Raw genomic sequence first — 27,437 nt, 5'->3', positions numbered from 1 at the left:
GTTAGATTTGTTCTCCCCTCTCACTCTTTCTCTCACTTATGAAATAATATCTTGTGATGTTGGGTATTTTGAATATTGCGAAAACAATGGGTGATGTATAGCGAAAATAAAAGGTATTAAGTATTACCACCTCTTCCATCGCGACAGACTCGTGGTAGAAATGATGATGAGACACAAAGGACAGCACAAAAGAGAAAGAAAGAAAGAAAGAGAGAAAGAAGTGAATGAAAAGAAAGGGAGAACGAGAGAACGAACTAGTGAGCAATATAGTTTGTTATAGCAATTTTGGTGTTCCATAGAAGCTAGTGTATATAAAGCACTTCACGCCCCTCCGTTCATATCTTGTTTTGCCGTCGGTCAGTGCCCGTCTCTTGTCTTTTTGGTGCTCATCTCTCTCAGAGAACTTTGAAGAAAATGTCGAAACAACCAGAGCTGGCATATTGGAAAATTCGTGGTGTGAGTGAATGAATTTGATCACTTATTATTTTCTAGTTCTAAAACGATTTTTTTTTTTTGTACTTTTAAAAAATTTATGGCGCAAATATTTCTCACTTAAGTTTATTATTATTTAGAATATTTTTTTCCTTATCATGACATTGACGCTAAAAATCTATTGTTACATTGATTATATGATTCTTTGCGGGAATTCGAAAGCTACGGTGGATTAGCCGGGTGGTTAGATCGTTGGGTAAACTGCTTCCCAACATCGATCCGGCGCCAAGGGCTCAAATCCTGCCAAGGGTAATTTTACATTTCATTTTTTTGGCGATCTTTCGTCTCTAGTATACCTTTCCGTCGATTTCCGTAAAAAATTTTTTTTTTTTACATATGGGCTTGCGGGAACTTTTGAAGTAATATACATACATATACACATACACCGAGTAAAAAAAATTCTCGCTCTCATTACTTATGTAAAAAAATAAAAGTTTTTTACGGAAATCGACGGAAATCTGTGCTACGACATGCGAAACTTCGCCAATTCTGTTATCTCTTTCTTTCACACATTACTCTGTCTCTTCACACATACTAACAGAAGCACTTCACTTACACAACATACTGTCTGTCTCCCACACCCCATCAAACACACACACACACACACATGTACATCAATGCTTCCTATGAACTTCCCTCGTCATAAAATCGCTTTCTCTTAGTCTCTTTCGCTCTCATTACTTCAAAAGTTCCCGCAAGCCAAAATGTTTTTTCCCCTGATCATGACATTGACGCTAAAAATCTATTGTTACATTGATTATATGATTCTTTGCGGGAATTCGAAAGCTACGGTGGATTAGCCGGGTGGTTAGATCGTTGGGTAAACTCCTTCGCATCATCGATCCGGCTCCTGCGCCCAAGGGCTCAAATCCTGCCAAGGGTAATTTTACATTTCATTTTTTTTTCCCCTTTATTTTTCCTGGATCGCTAACGTATCAGTCCAGAGTGTTGGTTTGCCGGAATTGTTAAGCTTGTTTTGCGATATCCATTGCAACAATTCTGGTGTCAAACTGTTTCTACCCTTTCTGTCTCCTTAGATCAAAGGTCACCAATCTTTTTGGTAAAATTAATTTTACCATCTTTTTTGCATTACGGACTGGTTTCATTCGAGATAGTTTTCCCACTGGCCGAGGGATCACACGCATAACAAAAAGCACAATAAAGAACATAGTATATATTTTAATTATGTATTTAATACATATATATTACGTATATAACACATATATATTACCTTATGTAATACCTATGTAATGCAAAAATATCTTGCAGATTGCAATAGTCAATAAAATAGAAAAAAATAATAAAAATTTTAATATATTCTTTCTGTACGGCCGGTAACAAAGGGATCCGCGGTCTGGTGTTTGGGGCCCCCTGGCATGCAGTGGGCCCATTTGTATGCAATGGCAACTGCTAGTCTCCCGTTAAAATTTAATTTCAAAAAACCCTTTGTTTGAACTGGCAAATTGTAGGGAAACTTTCTAGATGCATATGCAGAAGCCCCCCCGCCCCGATAAATCGTTGCCTTTATTTAAATGAGATGTAATGTTAAGATGTTTATTAACTTTAGTGAATAGCTTTAAACTTAACCCCGACAGATGTTTGTAAATAATTGATGTTTAAACACAATAAATTTATCATTTGAAAATAAGAAATTTCTCGAACAGCTAAGATTAAAAGATCGTAAATGCTTTAACATAGGATGCGGCGGATGCATTTTATCCAGCTCCGAGAATTTCTTGGAATCTCAGAATACTGTTCCCATTATTTAGAATATTTAAGATATTTTTATTTCTTGTGTAATTAATACTATAAAGTAAACAACAAATCTCGTGCGAGACTCGAAATAAAAAAACCTATCCCAGATCTTTTCCTTTTGAACGGCAATTTGTAACATAAATTCTAGGTAACTAAACACTTTTAAACTTCGTATACTGGTAGAATGTGTTTATAAAACATCTTTTTCTCTTGGCTTTATTGAGAAACTCTATAGGTTGTAACATATTTCGTCTAAAATTTCTTGCATTTCAGCAATTTTAACCAATCAATTACCTCCATTGACGTAAATAACATTCTGTGCATAATGAATATGTCCCTCGTTTAAGAAACAGATTGGGTTTATTTACATTTGTGAAGAAAAAAGCCAAGAGAAAATGATGTTTTATAAACACATTCTACCAGTATACGAAGTTTAAAATTTTTTAGTTACTTAGAAATTATGTTACAAACTGCTGTACAAAAGGAAAAGATCCTTTATCCCATGCATGGGATGGTGTTGCTGCTACGCACACAGATCGCATCGAAGGGCAGGGCCACTCGACGAATGGGTGCTCAGTTTATTCTTAGACAATCTGCCAGCCTCTGACCCACGATCTTCCACTATCGTTACTAAAATGACCTTTGTTCTTTGGAGCTGGTTGTCTACGTACTCACCACCACTCAAACTATTCCCGCCCTACTCATCTTCATACGTCTCGTCATTTTTAGTGCATCTGAACCCATAGGTCCCCTGCTAACCATTGTGCTTAGTCCTTTCTTTCCAAAACATCCGCCCCCTTGGAATCTTCTCCCAGCTCATTTCTGTCCTGCAGGTGTTGACTTGCAACAGTTTGACTACAACATTTAACGGTACCAACCTCACTGATTTTGAAGGGCTTGCAAACGTCATGGGAAAGGGCCCTTCTTCCGTAAAAAACAAATAAGAAAGGAAATGAAAAGGCAATTTTATCCCCTTGATTATACGTCGTACCATTATGATGCTAGTGTTTCCCTCTGAAAAAAAATTATGGAGGCAACCCTTGCTCACAGCATTATTATGGCTGATCATGAGGTCTAAGGGTTAGGGCAGCCAGGCACCCTTTCAGAAAATGTTTATCTTTTATCTTTTACTTGTTTCAATCATTAGACTGTGGCCATGCACCACATTGAAGAATTTTAATCAAATGAATTGATCCCTGGACTTTTTTTTTAAGCGTGGTACTTATTCTATTGGTCTCTTTTGCTGAACTGCTAAGTCAAAGGGATGTAAGCACACTAGGTTTGGGTAAAAGAAAATACAGGAGGATCAGTTAATTAGGATTTCATTCAACATATTCCCCTCTCAGATTCACACACTTATTGCAACGGTCCTTCAGTTTTCTAAGCCCTGTAAAAGAACTCTGAAGGTTGGGCCCCCAACCGGGCCTTTCATGATACCCTTAAAGCCCGGAACTTTTCAGCACCACCCCCTTGTATATATATATATATATATATAAAGTAAACAAACAAGATGTGAATTGCTCTACAAGATGTATCAAGGGTTGAACAGACAGATCACAACAAGGAGAAAAAGTTAGACAACAGCAGAGCAAAAGGGAAACTAGACGAAACCTTAACAGACGGAAAATATAGACAAAGACACGATACACGGAACACTAGCAACAGAGTTTTCCTTGTCAGTCAATGACCCCGAAATATCCTGGTGGTTTCGCGCCCTTACCATTCAATGTTTTCCGTTTGCTTTGCTCTCACCTAATTTTTTCTCCATGTGTTCTATCTGTTTAACCCTACCTACCTACCTACCTACATACATACATACATACATACGTACGTACGTACGTACGTACGTACGTACGTACGTATGTATGTATATATACAACAATTGCAGCGTGGAAGATGTTTATAAGCCATTTAAGAAACACACAAAAACCGTTAGATTCACTTCAACATTTAAGTTTAATTTAAATGTTGAAGTGAATCTAACGGTTTCTGTGTGTTTCTTAAATGGTTTATAAACACCTTCCATGTTGCAATTGTTTTCGTTCCATTACATGATCTCAGATCAGGTCACTTGCTATGCAAGTACATCTCCGTAATATATATTTTATATATATTTTATCTAGTTTCAGCTCATGAGCTGTGGCCATGCTGGGGCACCGCCATATATATATATATGTATAAACTATGTGCTTAAATATTAACAAACTAACATTTGTGTTGAAATGTGTATTGAATGATAGAGGTTAGATGATATTTTTCACAAACACAGATGCTGGTTGTTGGCAAATTTTTCGCTTTGTAAGAATAACTTATCCAGTTATTACAGCTGTTCTAATTTGTATGATTCAGTATATATATATATATATATTCTTTTATTCTGGTCTCATCGCCTTTAGTCAAGCAAATTGACCCTGGGACTTATTCTTTGTAAGCCTAGTACTTATTCTATCGGTCTCTTTGCTGAACCGCTTAGTTATGGGAACGTAAACAAACCAGCATCGGTAGTCCAGCGATGTTGGGGGGAACAAACACAGACACACAAGCATATACACACACATACATATATGAATATATGATGGGCTTCGTTCAGTTTCCGTTTACCACATCTACTTGCAAGGCTTTGGTCGGCCCGAGCTATAGTAGAAGACCACCTGCCCAAGGTGCCACGCAGTGGGACTGAACCTGGAACCATGTGGTTGGTAAGCAAGTTTCTTACCACAAAGCCACTCCTGTGCCTATACAGCCATAATGGGTTTTTAGTTCTATCAAATCCACTCACAAGGTTTCCTTTGGCTGAAGGCTGTAATAGAAGACACTTGCACAAGGTGCCATACAGTGGGACTGAACCCAGAACTATGTGGCTGGGAAGCAAACTGCTTACCACACAGCCATGCCTGTACCCGAAGCTACTATCATTCACAGAAAGGAAAGATACCCAAAAGAAACTTTGTACCCACTTCAAAACTTTGATCATAAGTAATTTGATAAAGAATTGATTAACTCTGCTGTTAAGCTTTTAAAAATTTTCGTGGCCTTGTTTTTGCACATATCCATCTATCTGCCGGGCAAAATGCGTGGCTGTATTTCGTCTGTCGCTACGTTCTGAGTTCAAATTCCGCCGAGGTCGACTTTGCCTTTCATCCTTTTGTGGTCGATAAATTAAGTACCAGTTACGCACTGGGTCGATATAATCGACTTAATCCGTTTGTCTGTCCTTGTTTGTCCCCTCTGTGTTTAGCCCCTTGTAGGGAATAAAGAATTATCTATCTATCTATCTATATATCTATCTATATCCTCTCTATCTATCTATCTATCTATCTGCCGTTACGTTCTGAGTTCAAATTCCGCCGAGGTCGACTTTGCCTTTCATCCTTTCGGGGTCGAGATAATTAAGTACCAGTTATGCACTGGGGTCGATATAATCGACTTAATCCGTTTGTCTGTCCTTGTTTGTCCCCTCTGTGTTTAGCCCCTTGTAGGGAATAAAGAAATCTATCTATCTATCTATCTATCTATCTATCTATCTTCCTCTCTATCTATCTATCTATCTATCTGCCGTTACGTTCTGAGTTCAAATTCCGCCGAGGTCGACTTTGCCTTTCATCCTTTCGGGGTCGATAAATTAAGTACCAGTTATGCACTGGGGTCGATATAATCGACTTAATCCGTTTGTCTGTCCTTGTTTGTCCCCTCTGTGTTTAGCCCCTTGTAGGGAATAAAGAAATCTATCTATCTATCTATCTATCTATCTATCTTCCTCTCTATCTATCTATCTATCTATCTGCCGTTACGTTCTGAGTTCAAATTCCGCCGAGGTCGACTTTGCCTTTCATCCTTTCGGGGTCGATAAATTAAGTACCAGTTATGCACTGGGGTCGATATAATCGACTTAATCCGTTTGTCTGTCCTTGTTTGTCCCCTCTGTGTTAGCCCCTTGTAGGGAATAAAGAAATTATCTATCTATCTATCTATCTATCTATCTTCCTCTCTATCTATCTATCTATCTATCTGCCGTTACGTTCTGAGTTCAAATTCTGCTGAGGTCGACTTTGCCTTTCATCCTTTCGTGGTCGATAAATTAAGTACCAGTTACACACTGGGGGTCGATATAATCTACTTAATCCCTTTGTCTGTCCTTGTTTGTCCCTTCTGTGTTTAGCCCCTTGTGGGCAGTAAAGAAATATATCTATCTATCTATCTATCTATTTCTATCTATGTATGTATCTATCTATCTATCTATCTATCTCATGAATGACGAAGCCACCTTGAGCATAATCCTATGAACCCAGAAATTGAAAACAGAGGGTTACCCACTTGCAAACATATGTGGTAACATATAACAATATTGACCAAGGTTACCGTGGTCTTTTTCGTAGGCTTTTCTTCCCACGGATAAACCTTACTTGCTTTCCCCTTTACACCATACATCATGACACTGATACACGATCCCTATTGATCGTTTTTTTTCCTCTTCCCCTTCTTTCCTCCTTTTTCTTCTTTTTTCATTTTTATTTTCTTTTGTTCTTTTCCCTTTTTCTTTTTTCTTTTTTTTTTTTTTTTTTTTTTTTTTGTTCTTTTTTTTCTTTTTTCCTTTGACGATCCCTTGATCGAAAACCTACGCCACCCTTTTTTAATTTTTTTTTTCTCCCCAAAAGAAGAGCTCTACCTTGTAACTTGTCCTCTGTGTGCAGATCTGTGTGGCCAATAAAGAAACTTATCTCTCCCTCTCTCCATCCATCCAGCCAGCCAGCCATATATATATATATATATATATATATATTTGTATCCCCCTCCCGTCTCTGTGCAGAGAAAAGTTAATTTTATGACTGGCAACTTCAACACTAATATGTGAGCTGTGAGCATGTAAGAATTTTACTGTGAGAACATTTGATTCTGTTCACATTGTCAGTCTGCATGTGCATGACCCACATAATCGAGGACACAAGTATATATATGCACATACCCTACATTGCACACGCTTCGAGTCATCCTCGCACGCTGTCAGATGAAAATTATTAACTGCACTGCAAGGTTTCATAACCTGTTTGACAAAAACGCCATTTTTTGGGGGGGCACTTTAAAAAAACAACTTTTTTTTTAAATGTTACAATGGAGGTGCCAGGCAAAGATATATGGTTGACAATCTCGTTTTGCAACCATACAGCACTGCAGCTTGGCCTGTACCAGTAATAACATAACCAGACAAGTGCTACTGTTGATGTATTTTACTAACCCACTCTTCTAAAACTGCTGACCGTGAGCCAAAATTTGAAATCATCATCATTGTTATTATTATTATTATTGATGGTGTTATTATTATTATTATTAACATCATCATCATCATTATTGTTAAGGGGATGAGTTGGCAGAATCATTAGCACACTGGGGAAACTGCTTGGCAGCATTTCATCCTTTTGGGGGTCGATAAATTAAGTACCAGTGAAACACTGGGGTCGGTGTAATCAACTTAATTTCAGGGCTTGTGCCTTTAGTAGAAAGAATTATTATTATTATTATTATTATTATTATTATTAGGGCAGCAAGCTGGCAGAATCGTTAGCACACCAGGCAAAATGCTTAGCGGCACTTCATCTGTCTTTACATTCTGAGTTCAAATTCTGTCGAGGTCAACTTTGTCTTTCATCCTTTCAGGGTCAATAAATCAAGTACCGGTGAAATACTTTGGTCGATGTAATCAACTTAACCCCTCCCACAAAATTTCAGGGCTTTTGTATTTAGTAGAAAAGATTATTATTATTATTATTGAGTGAGAGAGCAGTGCATGCCATCAAAGTGACACTGGGGTAAAATATATGAAGCCCAGTATACCCATCATAACTACCCGTCTGATTAGGGTACACCAGGCACATGCATCACAACCATATGTGCACGACATGGTGATCTCATATCAAGATAAACAGCGCATGACCTTGCAGGTGGGGCCCAGTTAGAATTTTCTTCTTGTCAAGTAGCCCATATCACAACCATACGTGCACGACATGGTGATCTCATATCAAGATAAACAGCGCATGACCTTGCAGGTAGAGCCCAGTTAGAATTTTCTTCTTGTCAAGTAGCCCATATCACAACCATGTGCGCAACATGGTGATCTCATATCAAGATAAACAGCGCATGACCTTGCAGGTGGGGCCCAGTTAGAATTTTCTTCATGTCAAGTAGCCCATCCCGCTCAAAAGGTCCCTGAATAAGGGTTGTTTAACGATGTTGAACGAAGAACCCATGTTTCCAGAGGTGAATTATTCAAACCCCAAAGAAACCCTCTCAACACATGGCTGTGATGCTCCCCCACTACTTCTGCTTGTGATCAGAGATGCACATAGTGTCAGCCACTAAGGGACATGCTCAACTGGTTAAGGTCTCAAACAGTTGACAAGCAAATCTGTGGTATTGAGCAGAATATTTGCTGTAGCCCATCTTTTATACCAAGACAAAACAATGTACATGATAACACTTCCAATCAGTTAAGATCAGAAGACATGAGAGCCACTGTCTGGTACTGCATTTATTATTGTTAAGGGTATGAGTTGGTAGAATTGTTAGCATGCCAGGCAAAATGTTTAGCGGTATTTCATCCATCTCAACATTCTAGGGTTAGATTCTGCTAAGGTCAGCTTTGCCCTTCATCTTTTTTGGGTCCCCTGAAATTGCTGGGCTTGTGCCAAAATTTGAAGCCATTATTATTATTATTGAGTGAAAGAGCAGTGCATGCCATCAAAGTGACACTGGGGTAAAATATACAAAACCCAGTATACCCATCATGACTACCCGTCTGATAAAGGTACACCAGGCACATGCATCACAACCATATGTGTGTGACATCATGATCTTATATGAAGATAAATGGTGCATGACCTTGCTCAAAAGCTCCCTCAATAAAGGTTGCTTAAGGATGTTGAACAACGCATCAATGTTTCCAGGTGAATTATTCAAACCCCAAAGAATCCCTCTCAACACACGGCTATGATTCTCCCCCACTACTTCTGCTTGTGATCAGAGATGCACATATTGTCAGCCACTAAGGGACATGCTCATCTGGTTAAGGTCAAACAACTGAGAAGCAAATCTGTGGTATTGAGCAGAATATTTGCTGTAGCCCATCTTTTATACCAAAATAAAACATGTATATGATAACACTTCCACCACCACCATTTCCTCTTTGGTCAAGGCCTCATCAACTTTTTCAAGTTTCACTTGAAAAGGAAGATGAGGTTAGAGAGGAAAGTGCTGTCCGATAGCAAGTTTTATGAAAGGTGGGTGAATTGTGCGAGACTGGCCTGTATAAATGGACCAGTTCTCAGGTTTCGCCTGTGATTTCAAAAAGGTAATACAAAAGGAGAAAAAAAGGGGACTCTCTACACCCCTTTTTTTGACCAGGCTCCCGTTGGCTTTTGTAGGTTTTTCCACCAAGAACCTTTCGAAACGTCTCCTCCTTTTGGGAGTTTTTCATTGTTGAATTTTATAAGTTGTTATAAAGATTTTTACTTGATGTTTTTCAAAAACGGCAAAACCCTTTGTAACCTTTCGTCCTGTCTTGTCCCTTTATGTAATCATGCGTGTCAGCCCTTGTGGCCAATAAAAAAGAATTGATTATTATTATTATTATTATTATTATTATTATTATTATTAAGGCAGTGAGCTGGTAGAATCATTAGCATGCCTGTCAAAATGATTATGTTCTGAGTTCAAATTCCGCCGAGGTCGACTTTACTTTTCATCCTTTCAGGGTCGATAAATTAAGTACCAGTTGGGTACTTGGGTCTATCTAATCAACTACCCCCCCTCCTCCCAAATTTCAGGCATTGTGCCTATAGCAGAAAGCATTATTGTTATTTGTGTGTTTGAAGGCAGCAAACTGGTAGAATCGTTAGCACGCTGGATGAAATGCTTAGCGGTATTTTGTCTGCCGCTACGTTCTGAGTTCAAATTCCGCCGAGGTCGACTTTGCCTTTCACCCTTTCGGGGTCGATTAAATAAGTACCAGTTACGCACTGGGGTCGATATAATCGACTTAATCCGTTTATCTGTCCTTGTTTGTCCTCTCTGTGTTTATCCCCTTGTGGATAGTAAAGAAATAGGTATTTTTTCTGCCGCTATGTTCTGAGTTCAAATTCTGCTGAGGTCAACTTTGCCTTTCATCCTTTCAGGGTCTATAAATCAAGTACCAGTTACGCACTGGGGTCGATATAATCGACTTAATCCGTTTATCTGTCCTTGTTTGTCCTCTCTGTGTTTATCCCCTTGTGGGTAGTAAAGAAATAGGTATTTTTTCTGCCGCTACGTTCTGAGTTCGAATTCCGTTGAGGTCAACTTTGCCTTTCATCCTTTCGGAGGTCTATAAATCAAGTACCAGTTGAGTACTGGGGTCGGTGTGATCGACTTAATCCGTTTGTCTGTCCTTGTTTGTCCTCTCTGTGTTTATCCCCTTGTGGGTAGTAAAGAAATAGGTATTTCGTCTGCCGCTATGTTCTGAGTTCGAATTCCGTTGAGGTCAACTTTGCCTTTCATCCTTTCAGGGTCTATAAATCAAGTACCTGTTACGCACTGGGGTCGATATAATCGACTTAATCCGTTTATCTGTCCTTGTTTGTCCTCTCTGTGTTTATCCCCTTGTGGGTAGTAAAGAAATAGGTATTTTTTCTGCCGCTACGTTCTGAGTTCAAATTCTGCTGAGGTCAACTTTGCCTTTCATCCTTTCAGGGTCTATAAATCAAGTACCAGTTACGCACTGGAGTCGATATAATCGACTTAATCCGTTTGTCTGTCCTTGTTTGTCCTCTCTGTGTTTATCCCCTTGTGGGTAGTAAAGAAATAGGTATTTTTTCTGCCGCTACGTTCTGAGTTCAAATTCTGCTGAGGTCAACTTTGCCTTTCATCCTTTCAGGGTCTATAAATCAAGTACCAGTTACGCACTGGGGTCGATATAATCGACTTAATCCGTTTATCTGTCCTTGTTTGTCCTCTCTGTGTTTATCCCCTTGTGGGTAGTAAAGAAATAGGTATTTTTTCTGCCGCTACGTTCTGAGTTCAAATTCTGCTGAGGTCAACTTTGCCTTTCATCCTTTCAGGGTCTATAAATCAAGTACCAGTTACGCACTGGGGTCGATATAATCGACTTAATCCGTTTGTCTGTCCTTGTTTGTCCTCTCTGTGTTTATCCCCTTGTGGGTAGTAAAGAAATAGGTATTTCGTCTGCCGCTACGTTCTGAGTTCGAATTCCATCGAGGTCACACTTTGCCTTTCATCCTTTCGGGGGTCTATAAATCAAGTACCAGTTGAGTACTGGGGTCGGTGTGATCGACTGTCCCCCTCCCCACAAATTTCAGGCCTTGTGCCCTATAGAAGAAAGGATTATTATTTGTGTGTTTGAGAAAGCAGATAGTGTGAGTCAGCAAAAAAGCCTTTTTCTAAAAAATATCTTTCAGTGGCAAAAATCTAAAAGTTACTCAAAATTTCCCACGAGAAAAATGATTGTGTGTGTGTGTACAAATTATGAACCGAGCTGTTTTTAACAGCGTTATAGACATTCCCAGCAAAGCAGTTTATAGGGACTCCTTCACATACACCCACAGCAGGTTAGTGTCGGGACCCCTAGGCTTTTAAGCAAGCAACAAGTCTTTTAACATTTTAGAAACAGTCTTTTTTTAATTTTTTTGTTCTTTGTAATAATTTTTAAAAGCATTGAGTGCAATATTGTAATTAATTATCATTTGTATTTTTTTTTTTTAATTGTTTGAGTCTTTGAGCTAAGGTCATGCTGGAGCATTGCCTCAAACTGTTTTAGTTACTCTTTACTCTCTTACTTGTTTCAGTCATTTGACTGCGGCCATGCTGGAGCACTGTCTTTAGTTGAGCAAATTGACCCCAGGACTTATTCTTAGTAAGCCTGTATACGGTATGTTATATATACAATAATGTGGAGGCGCAATGGCCCAGTGGTTAGGGCAGCGGACTCGTGGTCGTAGGATCGCGGTTTCATTTCCCAGACCAGGTGTTGTGAGTGTTTATTGAGTGAAAACACCTAAAAGCTCCACGAAGCTCCGGCAGGGGGTGGTGGCAATCCCTGCTGTACTCTTTTGCCACAACTTTCTCTCACTCTTTCTTCTGTTGGCCTGCTCGCTTAGCCAGCGGGGTGGTGTCATTTGAAGGCTAAAACAATGTGAAGCGCATTGTGACCAGCGATGTGTAGCAACATCTGATAGCCTGGTCGGTCACGGTGATTACGGTGATATATACAATAATAATAAAGGACGTTACCATATACATTTTTACAAACCAAGGACGTTATATAGACCTCCATGACTCAAGTTAGAGAAGGCGTGCGTATTATACACAAGGTTTAAGTTTTTCAGAGGTACAGCCCCACCTAAAAATCCCCTGCGTATTATACTCAAGGGCAGACTATACTCGAGGATTTATGGTATTCTTGTTTGTGAGAGCAGTCGAGTTTATTTCAGATATTCCCATTTTAAAAATCATCTCTGGTTAATAGTTGAGAGGACGTTGGTGTTTTTTGTGCTGTCTTGTTTATATATGCATTTATATATATATGTGTGTATGTATATGTGTGCATGTATGTATAGTTGTATATACATTGTCGCAGAAGTGGCTGTGTGGTAAGTAGCTTGCTAACCAACCACATGGTTCCGGGTTCAGTCCCACTGCGTGGCATCTTGGGCAAGTGTCTTCTGCTATAGCCCTGGGCCGACCAATGCCTTGTGAGTGGATTTGGTAGACGGAAATTGAAAGAAGCCTGTCGTATATATGTATATATATATATATGTGTGTGTATGTATTACATATATATATATGTATATATATATATGTGGGTTTGTGTGTCTGTGTTTGTCCCCCTAGCATTGCTTGACAACCGATGCTGGTGTGTTTACTTCCCCGTCACATAGCGGTTCGGCAAAAGATAGCGATAGAATAAGTACTGGGCTTACAAAGAATATGTCCCGGGGTCGATTTGCTCGACTAAAGGTGGTGCTCCAGCATGGCCGCAGTCAAATGACTGAAACAAGTAAAAGAGAAAGAGAGATATGTATGTATATGCGTTTGTATGCATTGACTGACTGAGCCTGCTGAAACCAGTTTGGGTGACACATTAAAACACTCCGCCCTCCTTCACCACCACCACCACCATCTTTCTAGACACAACATACCAACTACCAAGCCACCAACTCACCAACTCATTGATTTTCAACACCGTTCTCTTCTTGTTTAGAATTTATTTATTTATGTCACTGAATATCTCCATGCTGGCGGGGGCGGGGGGGAGACGGAGACATCATCATCATCATCATCATTTAATGTTCATTTTTCCATGCTTGCATGGGTCAGACAAAGCTTGTTGAAGCAGATTTTTCTACAGCTGGATGCTCTTCCTCTCACCAACCCGCACTCGTGATTGCTATGGACACATAAGAGGTGCAGCAATATCAGAGGAAGGTTAACAGGGAAACTAGTTTTTGTGTGTGGAAGGTGCACAGGTATGATTAACACCAAAAATGTGCAGAAAAATAGACTCCATCAAATGCCAGGGGGAAAAACTAGAAGTAGTTGATAGCCTCCGTTGCCTAGGTGACCATGTCAATAGCAGGAGTGGATGCTCCAAGAGCATAGCAGCTAGAATAAGAATAGGTTGGGCAAAGTTCAGAGAGCTCCTACCTCTGTTGGAAATGAAGGGCCTCTCGCTCAAAGTGAAAGGTCAATTGTATGAGGCCCGTGTGCGAACAGCTATGCTAAATAGCAGTGAAACATGGGCCATGGCTGCTGAGGACATGCACAGGCTTGTAAGAAATGAAGCTGGTATGCTTTGCTGGATGTGTAATGTCTGTGTGTATGTACGACAGTGTAGGCATCTTGAGAAAAAAGCTGGGCATAAGAGGCATCAGATGTGGTGTGCAAGAGAGACGACTGCATTGGTATGGTCATATGATGCCCATGGATGTAGACGCCGATCTCTAGCGGTAGAAGGAAGCTGGGGGAGAGTTGTAGCCCTTGTCAGTGGCATGTAAATGGCACCTTTTAAGTGCTGGGCCTCACAGAGGCATTGCATATGACTGAGACCTTTGGCAACATGTTGTGTTTGAGGAAGACCCATCAAGCCGAGTGAAATCATAACCATGGCAGATACTGGTGTCACACAACTGGGACCCATGCCAGTGGTATGTAAAAGCACCCAGGTGGTGACCTGGGGTCTGGGAAGCCAGAAGACGGTGACCTGGCAGAAACGTTAACAGGCCGGTCCAAATGCCTAGCGGTATTTCATCTGCCGTTACGTTGTGAGTTCAAATTCCGTCGAGGTCGACTTTGCCTTTCATCCTTTCAGGGTCGATAAATTAAGTACCAGTTACGAACTGGGGTCGATGTAATCGACTTAATACCTATGTCTGTCCTTGTCTGTCCCCTCTGTGTTTAGCCCCTTGTGGGTAGTAAAGAAATAGGTATGTAAAAGCACCCATTACACTCTTGGAGTGGTTGGCATTAGGAAGGGCATCCCACTGTAGAAACCATGTTAAATCAGAGTGGAATTCAGTGTGGCCTCTCAGTTTACCAGCCCTGGTCAGACTGTCCAACCCATGTTCGCATGGACAATGGACATTAAATGATGATGATGATGATGATATACGATGGACTCTTCCAAGACAATGTATGAGTGTTCGGCTGTTGTCGAACGACCTGCACAAATGGTTTGTTTATAGTGCTCAAATGATTGTGCCACATGTTATCTCACCCTCTCCATCAAATCAACATTATCTGAACAGATGCACAGTGTGCCACGCATCAGGTGTCAAAGTGGTGGCAGAGCAACATGAGATGAAGTGTCTTGCTCAAGAACACAACACAACACACCACCCAGTCTAGGAATTGAAACCACGATCTTGCAGTCATGAGTCCAACTCCCTAACAACTAGGCCATGCACTCTCACAACACACACATAAACGTGTATACACACCTGAGCTATCATACATATACAGATAAATACACATATATCATCATCATCATCATCATCATCATCGTTTAGCATCTGCTTTCCATGCTATCATGGGTTGGACGGTTCAACTGGGGTCTGGGAAGCCAGAAGGCTGCACTAGGCCCAGTCTGATTTGGCAATGTTTCTACAGCAAGATGCTCTTCCTAATGCCAACCACTCCGAGAGTGTAGTGAGTGCTTTTTATGTGCCAGGCGAGGCTGGCAAACGGCCACGATTGGATGGTGCTTTTTACGTGCGACCAGCACGGAGGCCAGGCGAGGCTGGCAACGGCCATGGATGGTGCTTTTTACGTGCGACCAGCACGGAGGCCAGGCGAGGCTGGCAACGGCCATGGATGGTGCTTTTTACGTGCGACCAGCACGGAGGCCAGGCGAGGCTGGCAACGGCCATGGATGGTGCTTTTTACGTGCGACCAGCACGGAGGCCAGGCCAGGCTGGCAACGGCCATGGATGGTGCTTTTTACGTGCGACCAGCACGGAGGCCAGTCGGGACGGCGCTGGCAACGGCCACGTTCGGATGGTTCTCTTACGTGCCACTGGCACTGGTATCACAGCTACAATTTCCATTGGTGTTGATTTTACAAATTACACAGACATAGGTGCAGGAGTGGCTGTGTGGTAAGTAGCTTGTTTACCAACCACATGGTTCCGGGTTCAGTCCCACTGCGTGGCACCTTGGGCTAGTGTCTTCTGCTATAGCCCCGGGCCGACCAATGCCTTGTGAGTGGATTTGGTAGACGGAAACTGAAAGAAGCCTGTCATATATATGTAGATATATATGTATATGTATGTGTGTGTATATGTTTGTGTGTCTGTGTTTGTCCCCCTAGCATTGCTTGACAACCGATGCTGGTGTGTTTATGTCCCCATTACTTAGCGGTTCGGCAAAAGAGACCGATGGAAATAAGTACTGGGCTTACAAAAGAATAAGTCTCGGGGTTGATTTGCTCGATTAAAGGCAGTGCTCCAGCATGGCTGCAGTCAAATGACTGAAACAAGTAAAAGAGTAGAAGAGTAGACATAATAAACATTTGCATAAAATACTAATTGTTTTTTCTTTCAGCTTGCTGAGCCTATTCGCCTGCTTCTCCGTTATGTCTCCGAAGATTATACAGAAAAGTTATTTGAACAAGGAGATGGTAAGTTCCAGCATCACTACATAACGTTTCTGTTGTTGAAAATAGAGGAGGTTAGGGAGTGTGGGGGATTGAGTCGGTAGAGTACTGTTGAGGCTGTCACCAGTGCACTCCACTTAGTTTGTACTCAAGTACTTGTAGTATAACATATATAATCACTTTGCATAATTAGTTATATTAGTTTTTATGAGTTTTTCTTAATAAATCTTCCAAGACATTTTGTTTTAATCTGTTGTAAACAATAATCCTTTCCCTTTTTTTAACCAACCACAGGCCCTGAATTTAGCCGTGAATGTTGGTATAGTGTGAAGCATGATTTTGGTCTGGATTTCCCAAATGTAAGTGAATCTACATCTTTTGGTATTGCCACACGCTTATCATCATCATCATCATTATCATCATTGCTGTCATCACCATTTAATGTCTGTTGTCCATGCTAGCATGGGTTGGGCAGTTTGACCAGATCTGTACCAGGTTCCAGTTTGATTTGGTATGGTTTCTATGGCTGGTCACCCTTCCTAATGCCAACCACCCTGAGTGTGTAATGGGTGCTTTTACATGCCACTGGCACGGGTGCCATCTGTGTGACACCAGTTTCTGCCACGACTGCAATTTTACTTGGCTTGATGGAACATTTTCTTTGTGCTGGTGGCACGTAAAAAGCACCATCCAATCGTGGCTGTTTGCCAGCCTCGTCTGGCACCTGTGTCGGTGGCACGTAAAAGCACCCACTACACTTATGGAGTGGTTGGCGTTAGGAAGGGCATCCAGCCATAGAAACATTGCCAGATCAGACTGGGCCTGGTGCAGCCTTCTGACCTCCCAGACCCCAGTTGAACCGTCCAACCCATGCTAGCATGGAAAGCGGCCGCTAAATGATGATGATGATGAATGCCAAAAGTCTCTCCGTCATTGCTTCTGTAAGGCCCAACACTCGCAAGGAGCTTTTCCTATGACACCAGTAACAGCCACTTTGCCTCCGTCAGGCCCAACACTCGAAAGGGACCAGATATGTGACACCACCATCAGCCATGACTACAACTTCACTTGACTTCCTGGGTCTTCTCAAGCACATCATATTGCTAAAGGTCTTGCTCAGGAGTCATTGCTACTACGAGGCCCAAAGTTTGAAGATCATGCCTCACCAGCTCGTCCCATGTCTTCCTGGGTCTACCTCTACCACAGGGTCCCTCCACAGTTGGAGATCGGCACTTTACGCTGCTATTCTTGTCCATACATATCACACGACCATACCAGTGCAGTCATCTCTTTTGCACACAACATCTGATGCCTCTTATGCCCAACTTTTCTCTCAAGATGTTTACACTCTGCCATACATACACACTGACATTGCACATCCAGTGAAGCATACTGGCTTCATTTCTTTCACACCTATGCATATCCTTGGCTGTCACAGCCCATGTTTCACTGCCATGTAGCATAGTATGTATATATATATATATGACAAGATTCTTTCAGTTTCCGTCTACCAAATCCACTCACAAGGCTTTGGTTGGCCGAAGCTATAGTAGAAGACACTTGCCCAAGGTGCCACAGAGTGGGACTGAACCCGGAACCATGTGATTAGGAAGCAAACTTCTTACCACACAGCCACACCTGCACCCACAGACTCGGGTGCACACACATGCTCACACACACAATCGCATACACTTACATACACTGATACACACAAGATGATTCTACACCCCTTGTCTCTCCCTCTCCCTCCCTCCCATACTAATCATCATCATCATCATTGTTTAGCGGCCGCTTTCCATGCTAGCATGGGTTGGACGGTTCGACCGGGGATCTGGGAAGCCAGAAGGCTGCACCAGGCTCCAGTCTTATCTGGCAGAGTTTCTACAGCTGGATGCCCTTCCTAACGCCAACCACTCCGTGAGTGTAGTGGGTGCTTTTTACGTGCCACCCGCACAGGTGCCAGGCGAGGCTGGCAACAGCCACGGTCGGATTGGTGCAATTCACGTGCCACCGGCACGGAAGCTAGTCGAGGCGGCGCTGGCATCGGCCACGATTCGGATAGTGCTTTTTACGTACCACCAGTCCAGGGCTCCTGGCATCTGCCGGGTGCCAATCATAGGATTGGTTCAATTTCGATTTCGATTTCCCCAACATGTCTAATATTTACATATATACACTCCTTACTGTTTCCTTATTCTCTTCTTTCAGCTCCCTTACTATATTGATGGTGACAACAAGATATCGCAGAGCAACGCCATTCTTCGTTACATCGCCCGCAAGCACAATCTCCGTAAGTCTTCTCTGTCAATAAACAGCTCAGATTCAGCCATCTGTTCACCCATCCATCTTTTAGTGGAGATGGATGGCTTAGTGGTTAGGGTGTTGGACTCATTATCATAAGATTGCGGTTTCGATTCCCAGATCGGGCAACACATTGTGTTCTTGAGCAAAACATCTCATTTCATGTTGATCCTGTTACTGACCAGTGTCCTGTCCAGGTGGGGGGAATTTATATGCCATGGAAACCAGGAAACTGACCCTTACGGGTCACCATGACTTGAGAAGGGTAACTTTACCATCCATCTTTTCCGCCCACTATTCCTGGGTCATGGGGCTAGAGTTCTCAGGCACCTCTTTCAAAGGGTCTTATCAGAAGAAACTGTCATTAGACTTTCTGGCTGGATTCCCTTGCACAACCAAATTCGGACTCCCTTACTCTTTTTACTCTTTTACATGACTGCGGCCATGCTGGAGCACCGCCTTTAGTCGAGCAAATCGACTCCGGGACTTATTCTTTGTAAGCCCAGTACTTATTCTATCCGTCTCTTTTGCCGAACTGCTAAGTGACGGGGACGTAAACACACCAGCATCGTTTGTCAAGCAATGCTAGGGGGACAAACACACACACATACACACATATATATATATATATACATATATACGACAGGCTTCTTTCAGTTTCCGTCTACCAAATCCACTCACAAGGCATTGGTCGGCCCGGGGCTATAGCAGAAGACACTTGCCCAAGATACCACGCATGTGGTTGGTTAGCAAGCTACTTACCACACAGCCACTCCTGCGCCTATTCTCTAACTATTTCGTCTGGATCTACCCCTCAGTCTCCTGTCTGTTGGCTCAGCTTCAAGAATCCATCTTGTGATTCCTTCATGCAACATTATGACAACACGTCTGTTATAGAGAAACTCTCCATTGGGAAGTAGTGGCCTAACCTGGAGAGTCTCTTTGATATCTGAGCTATGCACTCTATATACATATATGTATGGATGTATCTCTGTATGTAAGCATGCATGCATGTATGTATATTTATGTGTGTGTATGTATATGTGTGTGCGTCTGTGTATATATACACATTTATATATACATATATATATATATATATATATATATATATATATATATATATATATATAATATATATGTATGTATGTGTATACAATATATACATCTAGATGTATGTATGTGTATATATATATCTTTATATATAAAAGTGAAGTTGTGTGTCTGTCTCCTACGATTTAGATTCCTAACTACTCCCACATTTTGCGGTGCAGTTTAACCAAAACCGGGTATCTTATAGTCGTGATTCATACCGAGCCCTTCTGGTTATTAGTGTGAGTCTACGATTTAAAAAAAAAATTTACCATCATTTTTTTTCCCATTTTTGATGCATTTTTTTTTTGCTATTATATAAGGGAAGTAACTCTCTAAAAATGTATTATTAAATCTCAGAACGTAAAAAGCTACAGTAACACCCCCCTTTGTAGTTAGCCATATTGAGATGGCTATTATACTTTACATCTCTAAAAATGCTTATATAGATATTTCCCTTACAAACGCGAGCAACGCTGGGAGATACTGCTAGTATATATATATATATATGCGCATATATATATATGAGGGTAAGTCAAAAATTATGGCCCACTTTCGCCATAACATATCTTTATTATTGTCACACTGTCTTCTGCGCGTGCATGCTTATAGTTGGCACTATTGTTGTAACGTGATCGAAGTTTGAGCCTGGTCACACCATTTTTCTTTCTGGCTTTACACTGTAAGCAAGGCCTCTCCACTTGCAATGAGCACTAAAGAATGTTATGAATGACATTCTTCCTGCATTTCAGCGTTGTTATACATCATCAGTCACCATGTACAATGTGATTCTCTTTGTTTTCTTTGTAGTCGGCGAGTCAGAAAAAGATAAGATACTTGTAGATGTTATGGAGAACCAAGCAATGGATTTCAGAATTGGGTTTGTTCGTCTCTGTTATGGACCCAATTATGTGAGTTATACATAATATATATATATATATATACATATATATATATTTTATGTTTTTTTTGACTTGTTTCAGTCACTTTGACTGCGGCCATGCTGGAGCACCGCCTTTAATCGAGCAACTCGACCCTGGGACTTATTCTTTGTTAGCCCAGTACTTATTCTATCGGTCTCTTTTGCCGAACCGCTAAGTGACGGGGACCTAAACACACCAGCATCGGTTGTCAAGCAATGCTAGAGGGACAAGCACAGACACACAAACACACACATACGTGTATCTTTCTGTTGAAGAGCGTAGGCTCGAAACGTAAAAGACTTGTTTTATTTATTATATTCCTGAGTGCCATACTAAAGCAATTGTTTGTTTGTATTCCACCTGCCTTCGTCTTTTGTTTATTTTCATAAAGCTTCCCGTTATATATATATACGTATATACGACGGGCTTCTTTCAGTTTCTGTCTACTAAATCCACTCACAAGTGGGACTGAACCCGGCACCATGTGGTTGGTAAACAAGCTACTTACCACACAGCCACTCCTGCGCCTATATATATATTATGTTTTTATCTCTTTACTTGATTCAGTCATTAGACTGCAGCCATGCTGGAGCACTGCCTTGAAGTAATTTTAGTCAAACAAATCGACACCAATACTCTTGTTTTATTTTTGTTTTTTTTTTGTTTTAAAGCCTGTTACTTATTCTATCGATGTCTTTTGCTGAACCACTAAGTTACAGGGACATAAACACAACATCACTGGTTGTCAATCAGTGGTGAAGGATAAATACAGACATAAAGACATACACACACATACATACATACATACAACAGGCTTCTTTCAGTTTCCATCTACCAAATCCACTCACAAGGCCCGAAGCTATAGAAGAAGAAACTTGCCCAAGGTGCCACACAGTGGGACTGAACTTGGAACCATGTGGTTTGTAAGCAAGCTTCTTACCACACACATACACACATCTTTTGAGGCTAAGTCCAGGCTGGGTTGCCACCTTTCAGTATGTTTGGGTTTCTCTTTTGTACAATTTCTGGTAAAGTAGGGGGTTGGGCAGAGCTGCTCCTCTTTGTGCCTCCTGTCGCAATGTGGGTTCAGCTGGAACTTCAGGTAAAAACCTGAGGTTGTTAGGCAGAATGTTGGATAGTTGTGGCCCCTTTTGTTTTTGTCCTGTTTCTGTACCAACCCTCAGCACACCTTATACCTGTGGTTTTCAACCAGGGTTCCGCCAGTACAGTCCAGGGGTTCCGCAAGAAGTTACAAAACTGCTAAAATCGGCAGTAATTTTTAATTCTCCTGTCCAGATATGTGTGCATAAGTTTATTAAATTATTGCACAGGGGTTCCTCGAGCCAGTGGAATGTTTCCTTGGGGTTCTGCTCCAGCAAAAAGTTTGAAAAGCACTGCCTTATACTATAAACTACATTTCTGGTTTACTGTTTACCTGTGGGCTTATCCTACACACAGTACAGCCGTTACCTGTACAGGAGGTTCTTTCAAATGGATATGTTCTACAGATCATAGATTTCATTGAGGATTCCTGGCCTTTCTACTACTTTAACCCTTTAGCATTCAGATTATTCTGTAAAATGTAATGCTTATGTATTCACACCATGTAAAATTAATCTTGCATCATTTCATGGCTTTGAGATTTCAATGATGTGATTCTTTATTTTTAAAATGACACAATAAGGTAGCTATGAATGACCATATCTGACTAGTTTGAACATAAAACAGGTAGAATATTTTGGCCGGATATGGCCGGTTTAAACACTAAAGGGTTAATCTGTAGATTCATCATATGCTAGTTTGCCTCTGGGGGCAGCATCAAATGAACCCTTGGAGGTGAACTAGCATATCTGTTTTTATTTTCTTCCATTCTACCACCACACGTCAGGTAACCAAGTAACTTGGAAGATGAGAAGAGAACAGAAAAAAAGCACTCATAGATGAGTTTGAGTGTAATGGAAGCACTCCGTCGGTTACGACGATGAGGGTTCCGGTTAATCCGAATCAACGGAACAGCCTGCTCGTGAAATTAACGTGTAAGTGGCTGAGCACTCCACAGACACGTGTACCCTTAACGTAGTTCTTGGGGATATTCAGCGTGACACAGAGAGTGACAAGGCCGGCCCCTTGAAATACAGGTACATAAACAAAACAGAAACAGGAGTAGAGTGAGAGAAAGTTGTGGTGAAAGAGTACAGCAGGGATCACCACCATCCCTGCCGGAGGCTCGTGGAGCTTTTAGGTGTTTTCGCTCAATAAACACTCACAACGCCCGGTCTGGGAATTGAAACCGCAATCCTATGACCGCGCGTCCGCTGCCCTAACCACTGGGCCATTGCACCTCCACTTGAGGGTAATAAAAAGCACTCGTAGATGAGTAAGTGGGAGTAATATTTGAGGGAGATGGGAGGGTTGTTAATGTCTAAACTGAAAGTTATTTTTACCAAAGCAATCTTTCAATTCATGTAATAAGTGACCAAACCAATTACTCAAATAAACTTTGTTATTTTCCCCTTAATTATAGCGTTTTACCTTGTTCTGTATTCTAATCTACAGGATAAAAATAAACCAGAATACCTGAAGAGTGTCCATACATCACTGCAAGACTTTGAGAAATATTTGGGCAAACATACTTGGTTTGGTGGTGAAAAGGTGAGTTAATCCTTTTGATTAATCCTTTAGCTTTCAGATTACTTAGTCAAATATAATGCTTATTTATTAACACTGTTTTTAATTAATTATGCAGTAACTGATTAGTTTTGAGATTTCAGTCATATGATTATTTATTTTTGCAGTAACTGTGCACAGTAAGTGTTAGAGGTTTAATCTAAATTCATATTAAGACGCTTAGATCAGAAATTTTGAAAATTAAAGATGTCTATTTACTTCCTGCACGTCTGTGTATATGTGTGTGTGTGTGCGTGTGTGTCTGTATCATCATCATCATCATCATCATTTAGCGTCCGCTTTCCATGCTAGCATGGGTTGGACGGGTCAACTGGGGTCTGTGAAGCTGGAAGGCTTCGTCAGGCCCAGTCAGATCTGGCAGTGTTTCTACGGCTGGATGCCCTTCCTAACGCCAACCACTCCGCAAGTGTAGTGGGTGTTTTTTATGTGCCACCTGCACAGGTGCCAGACAGAGCTGGCGAACGGCCACGAACAGATGGTGCTTTTACGTGTCACCGGCACGGGGCCAGGTGATGCTGGCAACGGACACGAACAGATGGTGCTTTTACGTGCCACCGACATGGGGCCAGACAGAGCTGGCAAACGGCCACGAACGGACGGTGCTTTTATGTGTCACCGGCACGGGGACCAGCCGAGGCTGGCAACGAACACGAACGGATGGTGCTTTTACGTGCCGCTGGCAAACGGCCACGAACGGACGGTGCTTTTACGTGTCACCGGCACGGGCACCAGCCGAGGCTGGCAACGGACACGAACGGATGGTGCTTTTATGTGCCACCGACACGGGGCCAGACAGAGCTGGCAAACGGCCACGAATGGACGGTGCTTTTACGTGTCACCGGCACGGGGGCCAGCCGAGGCTGGCAACGGACACGGACGGATGGTGCTTTTACGTGCCGCTGGCAAACGGCCACGAACGGACGGTGCTTTTACGTGTCACCGGCACGGGCGCCAGCCGAGGCTGGCAACGGACACGAACGGATGGTGCTTTTATGTGCCACCGACACGGGGCCAGACAGAGCTGGCAAACGGCCACGAATGGACGGTGCTTTTACGTGTCACCGGCACGGGGGCCAGCCGAGGCTGGCAACGGACACGGACGGATGGTGCTTTTACATGCCGCTGGCAAACGGCCACGAACGGACGGTGCTTTTACGTGTCACCGGCACGGGGCCAGGCGAGGCTGGCAACGAACACGAACGGATGGTGCTTTTACGTGCCACGTAATGTGCTTGGTGCTTTTACGTGTATATATATACATATATGTTTGTATGTGTGTATATATATATATATATTTTTTTGACTGACCAGGCTATCATATGTTGCTACACATCGCTGGTCACAATGCGTTCGCATTGTTTTAGCCTTCAAATGACGCCACCCCGCTGGCTAAGCGAGCAGGCAAACAGAAGAAAGAGTGAGAGAAAGTTGTGGTGAAAGAATACAGCAGGGGTCGCCATCACCACCTGCTGGAGCCTCGTGGAGCTATAGGTGCTTTCGCTCAATAAACACTCACAACGCCCAGTCTGGAAATCGAAACCGCGATCCTACAACCACGAGTCCACTGCCCTAACCACTGGGCCATTGCGCCTCCACATGTGTATATATATGTATATATATATATATATATGTATATATATATATATATGTATAATATATGTATATATATATATATATATATATATATATATATATATATATATATATATACACTCTAGACACAACCTCATGTGTACACACGTACCCACATGTACACATATACATACACACACACCACACTACATATACATACACGTACACACACAAACTACTAGTTAAACACCTTTCTACTGACCATTCTCCTATGCACATGTGTAGGTAGACACACAAGAGACAGACACTCCTACCAAAACTCTTACTATAAATTCTTCCTATGACCTTAAACAACACTAAGTCCAACACACATACATAAACAGCCACAACCACATACACACATGCACATACACGGGCTATCATTACACACACACACAGACCTGAGCACACGCACATACCCACACATACCTCCTTCTCTTGCACTCTCCTGTCTTTGAAAGAACTTTTTCTTCACCCATTCCCTTCCGGTCATTTCAATATGTGACCACGTGTGTATCGTTGGCAATCTTCTTTCTCCATCTTCCCTTCTTTGGACTTTTTCTATATTTCTGATGAAGAGCTCCGGCTCGAAACATGAAATCCTCTTTCTTTTCTTCCCTTTCCTGAGCGTCCAATAACACTGTACTTATTCCACGTCCTTGCGTTGCTGTTTTTTCTTGCTTGTTCATGTTTGGATTGATTATATTTATATATATATATATTATATATATATATATAATATATATATATATATATATATATATATATATATAATATATATATATATATAATTATTATTTGAGGGAATAAAATCCAAACTTACAAGAAAAAAGAATTTATATATATATAAATATATTAAAGTATATTTATTAATTGTTCTATTATATTTTTAACCTGATGAGCGACTATTTATATGCAAATGATTTCTCTACTACTATAATCATTTCTTAAATATAGCAGCGAAACGCGTGTCGTTTTCTACCTATTATATACATTATATTATTTTTGTAATTTACTTAATCTTTACTTTTTGATTGTTATTTCAATTTTAACTTTTCTATTATATGTAATTTTCTAGATGGTGTAATTTAATTATTAATTTTGAATTGATAAAAGGTGTTTTTTTTCTAATATTTATATATATATATATAAGTAGTTTTTGAGATAGAGCCACCCTCACCTCAATCAACATTGAAAGGTATTATACCCGATCGAGCCATTAAATACGATACTTACTATATCTATTCAGAATCCCATACTTTCCATTTTAAAGACAACACGTGTTTCTTGACAGAATCTTCCCTAATAATAATAATAATAATAATAATAATAATAAATATATAAATTAGAAAAAAAAACACCTTTTATTAATTCAATATTTAATCTTTCTATATGTAATTTTTCTAAATGGTATAATTTAATTATTCATTTTGAATTGATAAAAGGTGGTTTTTTTCTAATATTTATATATATATATATATTATATTTTGTGAAATTTGATTTAGTATTTCTAAATTGAATTTTTCCCTGTAAGTTTGGAATAATATTCCCTCATATATAATATATGTATGTATATATATATATATATATATATATATATATATATACACACACACACACATAAAATGTGTATGAGAAAACCCACATTTTCTTCATTATGCATTAAAAGAATTAAATTTTATTTTTTTTCCCTGTGAATATTCCAGGTGACTTTTGTAGACTTCCCAATGTATGAACTCCTGGATCAACATAAGGCATTTGACTGCAAGCTTCTTGAGAATTATCCAAAACTAAACGCTTTCCTGAAAAGATTTGAAGAACTTCCGAAGATCAAAGCTTATCATCAGTCTAAGGAATATGTGAAACTTCCCATCAACAATAAGGTTGCTCACTTCCAGTAAATTCTTCGTAATTCTTTGAATTTTGTGACCAGATTTCAGCCATACAATTTTATATTTTGGTGGAGATGACATTTTTGGTTTCTACCTTTTTAATTTTGGGCCGTTCAAACCAAAAAGATCCGGAATCACAGGAGAGGTGCTGTGTCTGTTCTCTAATATCTTAACTCTCTCTCTCTTTCTCCCAAATATCTCCACCCTAAATAAAATGTGTTGTCTGGAAAATTCTGCTCTCAAATAAAGGAAAGAAATTTTGTATTCTTCTTTCGCTTTCAAAACAAATAAAATTCTATTTTCACTCGATGGTTGATATGTTGTGTCTTTATTCATTTTAAATTTCTGGAAAAAAAAAAAAAAATTCGTCTGTTTCCCATGTCAGTAAGTAAAAGTTAGTGGAGGCGCAATGACCTAGTGATTAGGGCAGCGGACTCGCGGTCGTAGGATCGCGGTTTCGATTCCCAGGCCGGGCGTTGTGAGTGTTTATTGAGCGAAAACACCTAAAAGCTCCACGAGGCTCTGGCAGGGGATGGTGGTGATCCCTGCTGT

The 27,437-nt window shown here is 40.8% G+C and overlaps 1 protein-coding gene across 1 annotated transcript; it reads left to right on the top strand.

Moving 5' to 3' along the window:
• The first annotated feature begins 300 nt into the window (after positions 1-300).
• Positions 301-27,194, top strand: LOC115223852 (glutathione S-transferase Mu 3). Its single transcript, XM_029794544.2, has 7 exons — positions 301-456; positions 16,330-16,405; positions 16,676-16,740; positions 18,590-18,671; positions 20,582-20,682; positions 23,251-23,346; positions 26,700-27,194. The coding sequence occupies exons 1-7, from the start codon at positions 415-417 to the stop codon at positions 26,892-26,894; spliced, it is 657 nt and encodes a 218-aa protein (XP_029650404.1). The 5' UTR covers positions 301-414; the 3' UTR covers positions 26,895-27,194.
• The last annotated feature ends 243 nt before the right edge of the window (positions 27,195-27,437 follow it).

Source organism: Octopus sinensis, linkage group LG24 (assembly GCF_006345805.1).
Source record: "Octopus sinensis linkage group LG24, ASM634580v1, whole genome shotgun sequence".
Lineage (NCBI taxonomy): Eukaryota > Metazoa > Mollusca > Cephalopoda > Octopoda > Octopodidae > Octopus > Octopus sinensis.
The sequence above is the reverse complement of the archived record's forward strand: the minus strand, read 5'-3'. Positions and strand labels throughout refer to the sequence as shown.

Bases quoted from the DNA above. Each gene is read 5' to 3' on its own strand.
- LOC115223852 (XM_029794544.2), top strand. From the start codon at position 415: ATGTCGAAACAACCAGAGCTGGCATATTGGAAAATTCGTGGT. The intron at 16,406-16,675 runs GTAAGTTCCAGC...AACCAACCACAG, and splicing joins GTTATTTGAACAAGGAGATG to GCCCTGAATTTAGCCGTGAA. The intron at 16,741-18,589 runs GTAAGTGAATCT...CTCTTCTTTCAG, and splicing joins TTGGTCTGGATTTCCCAAAT to CTCCCTTACTATATTGATGG.